The sequence below is a fragment of the Pistacia vera genome, unplaced genomic scaffold (assembly GCF_008641045.1).
Source record: "Pistacia vera cultivar Batoury unplaced genomic scaffold, PisVer_v2 Contig221, whole genome shotgun sequence".
NCBI lineage: Eukaryota > Viridiplantae > Streptophyta > Magnoliopsida > Sapindales > Anacardiaceae > Pistacia > Pistacia vera.
In genome coordinates this window covers 153,292-164,067 of record NW_022196026.1, presented here as the reverse complement: position 1 = coordinate 164,067, position 10,776 = coordinate 153,292, and the positions used below count along the sequence as shown (strand labels likewise).

The 10,776-nt window shown below is 34.8% G+C and overlaps 2 protein-coding genes across 2 annotated transcripts; both read right to left on the bottom strand.

Annotated features, from left to right (window-relative positions):
- Positions 1 to 177: 177 nt before the first annotated feature.
- Positions 178 to 1,382, bottom strand: LOC116130452 (zinc finger protein 1-like). Its single transcript, XM_031416201.1, has one exon. The coding sequence runs from the start codon at positions 974 to 976 to the stop codon at positions 236 to 238; it is 741 nt and encodes a 246-aa protein (XP_031272061.1). The 5' UTR covers positions 977 to 1,382; the 3' UTR covers positions 178 to 235.
- A 1,384-nt stretch (positions 1,383 to 2,766) lies between these two features.
- Positions 2,767 to 9,945, bottom strand: LOC116130476 (protein kinase and PP2C-like domain-containing protein). Its single transcript, XM_031416222.1, is given in 14 exon segments — positions 2,767 to 3,240; positions 3,475 to 3,570; positions 3,947 to 4,051; positions 4,145 to 4,364; positions 4,451 to 4,520; positions 4,870 to 5,419; positions 6,679 to 6,730; positions 7,758 to 7,784; positions 7,786 to 7,973; positions 8,109 to 8,136; positions 8,138 to 8,174; positions 9,234 to 9,400; positions 9,501 to 9,618; positions 9,716 to 9,945. Coding segments are annotated over 14 exon segments (1,968 nt in total). The 5' UTR covers positions 9,831 to 9,945; the 3' UTR covers positions 2,767 to 3,045.
- Positions 9,946 to 10,776: the final 831 nt, after the last annotated feature.

Sequence of the window (10,776 nt, the reverse complement as noted above, 5' to 3'; positions counted from 1 at the left end):
TAATCTTTACTGCTTGAAACATTTAAATTGAATTTTAAGCCTTAAAATTACTTCTAAAAAACTCCCAATCGTCTAACATTCTTCATTGCTTTCATATTATTTTTCTTGTCATAAATGATAAAACATGGAATAGCAAATCATTCATTTTATTAAAGAAAACCACAAATTCAACAACTGAAAACCATCATCATTTAATCAACATTAAAGCCCAAGAAAAAGTCATTATTAAATCGAATTAGAGATTGAGTGATAAATTAAGCCCTCCAGAGCCACCAAACTTGCTAGTTCCAGCTTCTGAATTTCCAAGTAATGAGCTTCCAAACATCCCATTCCCATTTAAGGAACTTTCAAACATCCCAAACGGATTCTTATGCTGAACTTGAAATCCTCTCCCACCTGGAGGAACCAGATAATCACCTGCTCTTTGCATGGCAAATTCCGGTCGAGACCATCGAGATTGAGATAATGCATGAAATGGTTTATGAATCAAAGAGTGGAGTTGAACCCCAAGAGGTCTCTCAAATGAGCCATACTGATTAGAGAAACCTGGTCCTGGCGCAGCAGCCATGGGTGAATATGGGTAAAAATGACAGGCTGTTGGCTGAACAAAACGGACCAAATTGTCAAGTACTTTCCCTCTTTTCATGGCTGCCCGTTCTTTTTTGTGGGCATTTTGGTGCCCCCCTAATGCCTGAGATTTTGAGAACTTCTTGTTGCACACTTTGCAGATGAAGAATCTCATCTTCTCTTTCTTATTCATATGATTCTTATGCTCAGAAGACTCCAACACCTTCGAAAAGCCTGCATCTAAGCGATCAAGTAAGTTAAGTTCCAACTTCGATGCAGGACGATCAAACTGATCGTTGTTGATAAGCCTTAAGTCGAGAGAGTGATCATCTAATCCTGCAGACTCTGAAACAGCTTCTTGATCGACTTTTCCTTTCATTTTGTCGTAACATGAAACTCTTTCCGACATTATTGCAACTCTCAACTCTAAACAACTTTGGAACGTATAAGTTGTGATTGAACTTCTGATATTGAACAAAGAGAGATGACAGTATTTATAGAGAGGCAAGTGAAATTTTGTATCTTCAATAAATGGAAAGATATCTGACTACAAGTTACTGAAAATTGAATGGCTATTTACCAAAAAAAGAAATTTGAATGGCCTTTAAATGGTAAAGGACTGAGAAAAACCAAGTTTGATGAGTTTTCGAGTGTCCAGAAAAGGATATTTGAATGACAGTTCTTCAGATACATCATCTAACAACTCAAGTTTCAACGTATTTGGACTCGATTATGACTTGGGAAGATTAGTTTCTATGTATAGATTTTTAGATTCAGATGGTTTATTTCATTTCCCCTCTATTAGATCGCTTACTATGAACCCATCTAATGTTATTGAAAAGTATTATATACCCCTTAAGATTATTAAAAAATAACCTCTTGTAAATATCAAGAAACTCCTATATATATATATACTCCAAATAATTTTTGGTTTAAAATGGTTGTTCATACAAGATTATTTAGGAAAAATATACTACCACGAAAGTCCAATCAACAAGTTCAATCAAAATTCATGCATGATGAACGAGTCTACCGGACCATATATGGCAACTCAAAAATTCTTTGAACCCATACATGATCAAGAACTCTCACTAAATCATGCATAGCAACTAGGAAATCTACAAGCCTACAAGTTCTAGAGTTGATAACTAGACCACCAAAACACAACCAATCAAGAATTCTACAAGCATAGCAAAGCCAACAAGTCCTACTAGTTCATAAATGACCAACCAAGAAATCTATTAACTTAACCCTAGTGTGCTAGTCATACTAGACCATGTAAGGCCAACCAAAACATATAGCAAACATTGAAACTGAAGCAGTAGTTCCATAGAAATTGGAATACCATTGAACTCAACTCCAACCAAAAGAAAATGAGCAACCAAGTTTGAACATTTAGTAGAAGATGAGAAAGCACGCCTGTCTTATAAACAAAGGGCAGTTCGATATTACATATACATAGTATAACTAAAAAGTTTCAAAATGGGAGATCTAATCCTCAAAATGGTCTTTGAAAGTACAAAAGAACCTGGAATAGGTGTGCTCGAACCTAATTAGGAGGATATATAGAGTAATCAAAGTAGTCCAACCAAAAACATATCAGAAAGAGGGTTTAAATGGGGTGATGCTTCCTCATTCCTTGAAAGCATATGAGGATATATTATTAGTAGACTTTTATTTATTTATTTATTTATTTTTTCATTTGTTTTCCTTTTGATACGACATTTAGGAGTATATCATTCTTAGGAATTTTTTATCTTTGGGAATTCTTCATCAATAAATCGATCAAATGACTTTCAAATTAATAAATTTGTTCTTAGATTATTCAATCATATCTTTTGATTAATTATTTTTGATAAATTTGAGATGCATAAGGGGATAAAGAATTCAAAAAAGATCTTAAAAATCCTGCCTGTCAAAGAAACAATCCTAACAGATTTGGGTCGGTATGATGACAGAAATGGCATGTAATGACAACATACTATACATTAATACATTCATAATCATGTTTAGATTCACATGAAAACCAATTAAAATAAAGTACCAGAAGTTTAAATACTTTAGAAATTATCATGGATCATAAAATCCAAAATCCAAAATAAGAAATACAATCATACCATCTAATAAAGGAAATAGAAGTCACACCAGGAATTAGTGGTATGAATTATGAGAAATTAAAGAGGCTCTTACTGTTCTTATTTGTAGTTAACATCTTAACAATTGAATATCTGAAGAGTAATATAGTATTAATAAAGAATGGGAAGAAGTTATTTTCATGTTCAATCAATGGAAACAAATAAGATTTACAAGTTCAAATCTTCCCAAAATGCAGGAAGTCAACACATATAAACAATATACTAATCACTAAATAAAGCAAAGAGAAAAAATATACATACCCTTGACATTTAGGGCCCTCATTCCCATCAGTTGAATACTCAGAAAACTTGCATTAAGAGGTGGAAACAATGTAACTCTGACTTAGTATACTCTCTCAGCAGTAGATACCGGCTTCAGGAAGACAACAATGACTGTGATGTTGTCTTTGCTGCCGCGTTCCGCAGCTTCTGTTGCCAATCTCTTGGAGCACATTCCTGCCTCTTTAACTGTGTCCCTGATTATGCTCACAACCTCTGCATTGCTCAAAACATCCCAGAGCCCATCGCTAGCCATTACCTAACAATCAACCTCAAGTTATTTCTTCTTAGAAAAAAAAACCTTATATAACTTCTATTTTTAACGTCGATGCAAGAATTGACAACCTATCTATTTTAAATAAAGAATAATATAATAACTATATGCTTGACATGCAAGAAATATTTTAGCTCTCTGCCTTACACTTAATGTCAATTAATATCAACTTATCTAAAATTCAACTTTGTAAATTGCATCTCAAGTTCAAGTTCTTACCAGAAATTCATCCTCAGGTGACAATATAGTTTCAGTTATCTCGGGTTCAGCAGTCACAGCAGGTTTCAGATCATCATCACCAATAGAGCGAGTGACCTGTTGAAAGAAAAAGATTGGATGATAAAGCACTCAACCTCTTTAAGTTAAAAAGAAATAATAAAAATTAGTACTGCTCAAACGGTTCTTCTATTCATGAAGACAAGAAACTGCAAAACCATATTAGAAAAATGTTGTTCTAAGCAAGATCTGCATAGACCTAAGTTCTGCCAATAAAATATTCAGTTGTCTCCACTACAACATTTCACTCCAACTCTCTAACGGCAACACACTATAAATACATTATATGGAATAATTATAAAGATTATTCAACAAATCGATAACAATTTGCCGAAACAGTGGAATAATATATTTACTTGAAGAATGGCATTTATTGTCACTCTAATAAAAGATCTTCGAAGGTAAAGAGGATAACCTGGAGTGCAGCAGGACCAACTCTCCAAGTATCAACTTGCCATTTAACATGTCCACCTGCACTAACAACACGTTCCCTCTCCTCAAGACAGCTTGCAACATGATCCTGGCATGTCAAAGTCAATCAGTTTTAAGGTAGAAACTCCTGATAGTAAGACACAAAAGTAAATTTAATTTACGGAAGCAAGCTCTTGCTCACCCTACTTAAAGCAAGAGCATGGCCACTCCGACATAAAATTGCCCTGCAGTCACCAGCATTAGCAATAAAAAGCCTGTTTCTGACTATTAGAGCAGCAACAGCAGTACAACCAGGATGCCACTCTTTTTGAACAACTCTCTTGGATTTACGACAAGAATCGAGTTCATTTCTAAACACAACATCTGTTCTAACAAATGCTTCCAGCAAGGCTTCAGCAGGGCTGCATAGTTAATAGAAATGCATTATTTAAAGCATTTATACAACAAGCACAAAGATGGAAAGGGGAAAACCCAGAGCAGAGGAAACCTGTTTGTGGAACCTAAATTTTGCAAAAATCCTGGTAAAGCTCGAACTGAAAACTCAGCAGCTGCTGAGCCTACATGGTGACAGCCATTCCATTATATTGAAACCAGAAATTAGAATTAGGTTACTAGGAAATAGACAATGAATGAGAAAATAAGAACATTGGTACTTTGAAATCACTTATATCAAAATAATATTTGAAACTAAAAAAATCTTGCTTTTCGGAAAGGCAAGTTGAGACCTTTTTTAATTTATATCTTTTCTTCTATGAACACCACTCTGAAAAAAGGTTTCCAAACAGATTATAAAATGAATCAGTCTCATGGTCATGACATTAAAAGACTACTAATGATGATCAAAATAAAATCCTAAGAGTTTGGTGCCAGCTCACTCTCAGTAATAAAAGTTAACGTTAAAAATACCTCTATGACCATCAAAGATGCCAAAAACATGGATGTCCTTTTCTTTGCACATTCGGGGGATGAGAAAGTGTGTATCCTCCATAGTCTCCCTTCTGCCACATGTAGCAAAGGACCCCCAAGAAAGTACAGGAAAGTAAGTCAAAGCATCATTTGCAGATTCAAGCCAAATTCTCGTATCAGAATCAGCTGCATGAGAAACCCTCTTGGAGGAATTTTCTCCTTGAACAGACCAGTTAATACTCTCCTGATAAGTTGGCACACTATCAATACCATTCATGAGCTTATCATCATAAGAAACAGAGGTTTTGCCGGTGATCAGATCTTCTTCCATCAGACTTTTTCTATGTTCCAAAACTAGATCAAGTTCTTTAACTATATCAGAAAAATAAGGTCTGTTTTGAGGGTTTGAATCCCAACAACTTTGTATCAATGACAGTAAACTTGCAGGCACATCCCACTCAAGACCAGCAAGAACAGGTCGCAGTCCCTCAGAAACCACAGCAGCAGTAAGTTGCTGCTCCGTATAGTTCATCTCCAGAACAGTGTGGGCCTGACAGCGAGCAGTATACATGTAATGCATCAACAAGCGATCACCAGCATTGAGAAATTATTTTACTATCAGATAATGAAAATGAAACATGTCAGACACAGAGACTGAAATTTTTTTATGTTCAGAAACAGAATTATATTCTAAAACATTTTTAAGCCAGAATGAGGCTAATCTCATAAATAGGATGATTGTCATGTGCATGTTTTGCTTGCTTTGAATATGTAGAATTAATGTTTGCAAATGAAGTATAACATGAGAAGCATGAAACAGTAAGGTCTTAGCAAGAATCGCATTGGTATTAAAATGGAATTATTAGACTTCAAACTAGGACAGAATATCAGCCATGGCTTAAGGATGGATAATGTAAAATAAGAAGAGAAAACCTGGCTGATAATTTTCAATGGACGGAATAAATGATTAATCTTAAAACCATGCAAAATTAACTCCTTCACATTAAATGACAGGAAAGGGTAGGAGAAAAGAGGAAAGAAAAATTTTAAGATCAGACTCTACTTGATGAAGACTCCTGTGATTATTTGTCAATAGTAAATCCATTACCCCTCACACATGCCCATACAACCCTCATCAATATACGGGAGAGGGGCAGGAGAAAGTCAAGTTGAAACTCTTAAAGCTCGCCATGAGTATGCATTTTTTTCTTATATATATACTAATACATTAAATCAAACCCTAAGTTGGTCTCTATACAAATTTGGTCTCTTCAAATATTTGAAGTTGGTTGTCCTCTATCCCCAAATAAATATTTTTTTTATACTAGCTAATGTTTCCGAAAGTAGAAGTAAAATCTTCTCTGTTACCCTTGGAAAAAGGAGAAAGCCAAAACTACTTTCACTGAATCATTGAATAGACAAATGACATGCTTGAGTCACATTGCGCTTGCCGTAACAATTGCACTCCTGGCATTATGATTATCATCAAATATGCCAAGAGCCCAAAGCTATCAAGATAAAAATATGGTACTATCAAATACAACAATTCAGCTCTTTCCAGTAGAGCCTTGAGTTGTGTAAATTTCAGAATACCAGTATGAGAGTACAATCTTAGCATCACCTCAGTTCAATAAAAGATACCAACAAAATGGAACAACTGACCAACTAGAGTGATGATTTAACATTTTTTCGGACTACATATATACAAGTATGGAGATTACAAAGAAATCGTTCCAGTAATCAAATATAAATATCACAACACCTAACCAATTCAACAAAACATGTGAAATATGATTAAAAAGTACTGACCTGAGCCTCTGCACGAAGATCGGTATATGGGACGACACCAGTAAGAAGCTCACTGCAAAAAAATAGAAATCTAATTATATGTTTAGAGGAGAAAAATAAACTGAAAATTCTATTGACTCAATACTTCTGGAGTGGATTTTTATTGTGACTGAATTCATAGTTTCATAAAAATACAAAATTAGGTTTGGACTCCTCAAAATTTTACAATTTCAAACATTAGAAAGAAAGACTGAAAGCACTCTCGTAGTTTAACCTTACGACCAACATTTCATTGGGAGCATGCCTCCTACTTTTAATATATGAACAGTCAGATGTTTGATAAAGCAATCAAAAAGTGACTATTGCCAAATGATAAATATACATAAAAGCATTTGTAAAGCAAATGATGATTATCAGGCTTACAAGGTAAAAATATATTCAATACAACTATCAATATTTGAAAAAGCAACATGTGCCACAATTTGATATCAATAACTGGTGACTTAGATTCCCACACCAAACCCTAAATTGATCAATCTCTAGTTGATTTATATGAACAGAGAATTAACCATAAAACGCTGATGTATTTGTAGATTTATGCTAAGATGTCCCACAATAACACAAATATTTTCTCTTCTCTGCATGGTATCCAAACACATTGCTATATGATAACCATAGCCATGTAAAGGTCTAGCCAACTCATAAACTAGTACGGAGATGGCTCCAATAAAAGATACACTCTTATCAGCACATCAATATTTTGGCCACTTAGCATCTATCCATTCAAAAGATTTCTGGACAATCAACTGTTTACGGATGTCAGCCACCGAAGTCTACTTTAAACATGTTAAAAAAGGTAAAGTTAAATATATGATCCCAATTAAATGCAACACTTTCAACAGATTAACAATGTCTACCAAAACTTATCCACTAAAATAAGGATTTCACTAGAGAAAGCAAGTTCCAACGAAACATTTTATTCCAGGAAACAAACAACAATTTAAGAAATCACTCCACCCATTTTCTGTCCTTCTGTCCAATTGACAGATGCCTTGCTAGTTAGAATTAGCACAAACCAAAAACCTATCTCAAATTCTTACTTGATCAAGATTCCAAAGCTGTGACATTGACTTTTCAGTGTGAACCTCCTTCTTCAATATCTCAGGTGCATATAAATGAGTGTGCCAACCATATTTTTTATGGAAACCACCAGTTGGCTTTCCAGATGATCTCCAATTCTCAATAGAAACTGCTTTAAGATTTCTCTGGTACTCTGCAACCAAGTCTGCCAGGTGTGGACAAAGGTTTCTGTCAAGCTGCATCACTTTTATCATAATTACATATCTTGAAGCTTAAGATCCACTCAGCTTAAAATTATTTATCCACATTTAGCAATAACAAAGGGAAAATTATTAATCAAATAGGAAATCAGGAGCATGGAGGAATATTACAAGAACATTTGCTGGTTTACATCCCTGTGTACAATCCGAGATCATGCAGATATTGCAAAGCCTTTGCTGTAAGAGGGAAAGGGCAAACAATGTTGTGTCATCCCACATAAACATGAATAAACCTTTAATTAACAGGAAAGAGAAGCATCTATAAGCTAAAATGAAAACGTAGTGCCATCTGAGATTACACAAACTGTCATTTATTTAACATATACTCAGGGACTACAAGACGTTCGGCACAATTGCACAAGTAAAGAGAGACCTGCCAACTCCAAGCTGAATTTTCAACAATGAGCAAGCAAATTACCACAGCCCCCATTACGCCAGCGTACTTAAGGTAACTACATTTTGGTCATTCCAATTTTTCCACATCACGTGTTTTCTTATCAACTATTTTATAAGATAAAGAATTTCATTTGTTCTTCGAATCAATCTAAAATCCAATAACATACAAAGTTAACATGTTAAAGGCATTTAATGGCCTCAGTAAGGAAGCTCTATAGTAAAAATCAATACCTGTTTGGCGTTTCTAAACTATTCCACGACCCTCCAGTTTTCTTCATTTTAGCTCCCCTTTTTGTCTAAATTAGAAAGTAATTTTGTGAACCACCGAGGAATGTTACTAATTTCTTTCTTTTATTCCAATAGACTGAGCGATGGGATCGGTTAGAACCGCACCAAATTAAAATTTAAAAATTTGGATTTGATACTTTAAATCCATTTTCTCTCATTTCTGCTCTGCTTTCTGTTGAAAATGATTTCTAATCAATCTGAACCACAATAAATTCTCATACATTCTGAATTATCTTGATTTAAACCCAATTTTCATCACCCATGATGGGATCAGTTAGAACCGCACTAAATAAAAAATTAAAAATTTGGATTTGATACTTTAAAATTTAAATCAATTTTCTCTCATTTCTGCTTTGTTTTCTGTTGAAAATGATTTTCTAATCAATCTGAATCACAATAAATTCTCATACATTCTGAATTATCTTGATTTAAACCCAATTTTCATCACCCATGCAAAATCATGACTTAGCTTATTTGTCACTCACTATCTAAACTACATTTTAACAAATATAATGAATTTGAAAAAGAATTCAAAGATAGTTAAAATTATACCTAACTGAACTGCAATCATGAGCACCTGATCAACACTCGGACTCCACTCCTCCACGTGCAATTTCTCTGAAAGATTGCGAGACTCGTAGAACTCAAAGAAAAACATATAATTGGGCGGCTTTGCGTGCGCCGCCACCATTTTGGCCAATCCCGGATGATCCAACTTGCTAATCAAAACCAACAAACAAACATTTAAGCCATTAAAAAGATTTATAAAATAAATTATAAAAACCCAAAAAACTAAAAAGCTAGAGAAAGTAAAAGAACCATAAGAGTTGCAACTCCTTATGGAACTTGTCTAAGTCTTCAGAAGTAGATAAAATTGGTTTCTTGACAGCAACTTTTCTTCCATCCAAAGCAGCTTCGTACACAACACTCTCCGCTCCTGTACAGACAAATCATTCAACTCAAAAGCAATAAGAAAACAAACAAGACGAGAACCGGATAATTAAGGTTAAGGTTAAGGTTAAAGTTAAGCTTACCTCTGGCAATTGGGGAGAGGAGAGTGTAGGAAGAAGGAGGAAGATGAAGAGGGATTGAAATGCTGCTACAGCATCCTCTTATGCAAGTGTTTGGGTCCAAGATCTCCAGCCCCATTTCTTGCTATTTGAAATTGAAAATAACTGTAAATCAAGTTTGCATTTAAAAAAATGACCCAAAAATATTTTGAGAGTTGAGAAGAATGGGAGCTGAGAAATAAGTCAAAAGAGAAGAAGCTTCCTATGTCTTTCGTTTTGAAGGAAATTTAACTCCCCGACATCCCAAGTTTGCATTTAAAAAAATGACCCAAAAATATTTTTGAATTTTTTTTAATTTAGAAAAGTTGATGGGGCACATTTAACATTCATTAAACATGTAAAATTGGTTAAACTAAAAAGATTTAAACATATGTAGGTAAAATCATAATTAACAAAAGTTGTTTAAATTTTGAAATTTGAAAACGAGCCCCCACCCTTCAAAATCGCTTAATCGAGCCATATACTCAAAAAACGACCAATGAATACTATTCATTTCTCTGTGATTTCCGGTGACTACAGTGCATAAATTCCGGCTCAATCATAAAGCTTCCTTACACAAAACCATGGATGAAATTCACAAAGAAGAGGAAAACCCAACCCCACTTTGAATCCTAAACTCTGGCGGCACTAACAGTTCAAAGGTTGTCGAAGAAGACACTACGGTGGATCATCCGATGAGTGAAGGTGGTCTAGAGGCAGAGGAGACAACGGCGGCACAAGAATAGAAAGAAAAATCAGAAAACGGTTTTGAAAAGGAGGACGCCGATGAGAATTCAAGTGAGGAGGAAGACGCCAGTGAAGAAAGGGTACGTTTTTTACTTGTTTTTTTGAATTGGATGAGAAAATGGATTGATTTGTGCGAATTTGGGGAAGATGTAGTTGGTTTTATTTTTATGGTGGTTGTGGCATTTTGTCAAGCAGTTGGCAGACATTGGTGGAGTGGCTTTGTTTGGGTTCCAAAGGATGGGGGAAGGTATGGGAGGCCATAGAGATGTTGTTTCTGGGAATTTGGTGTGTTGGGGATG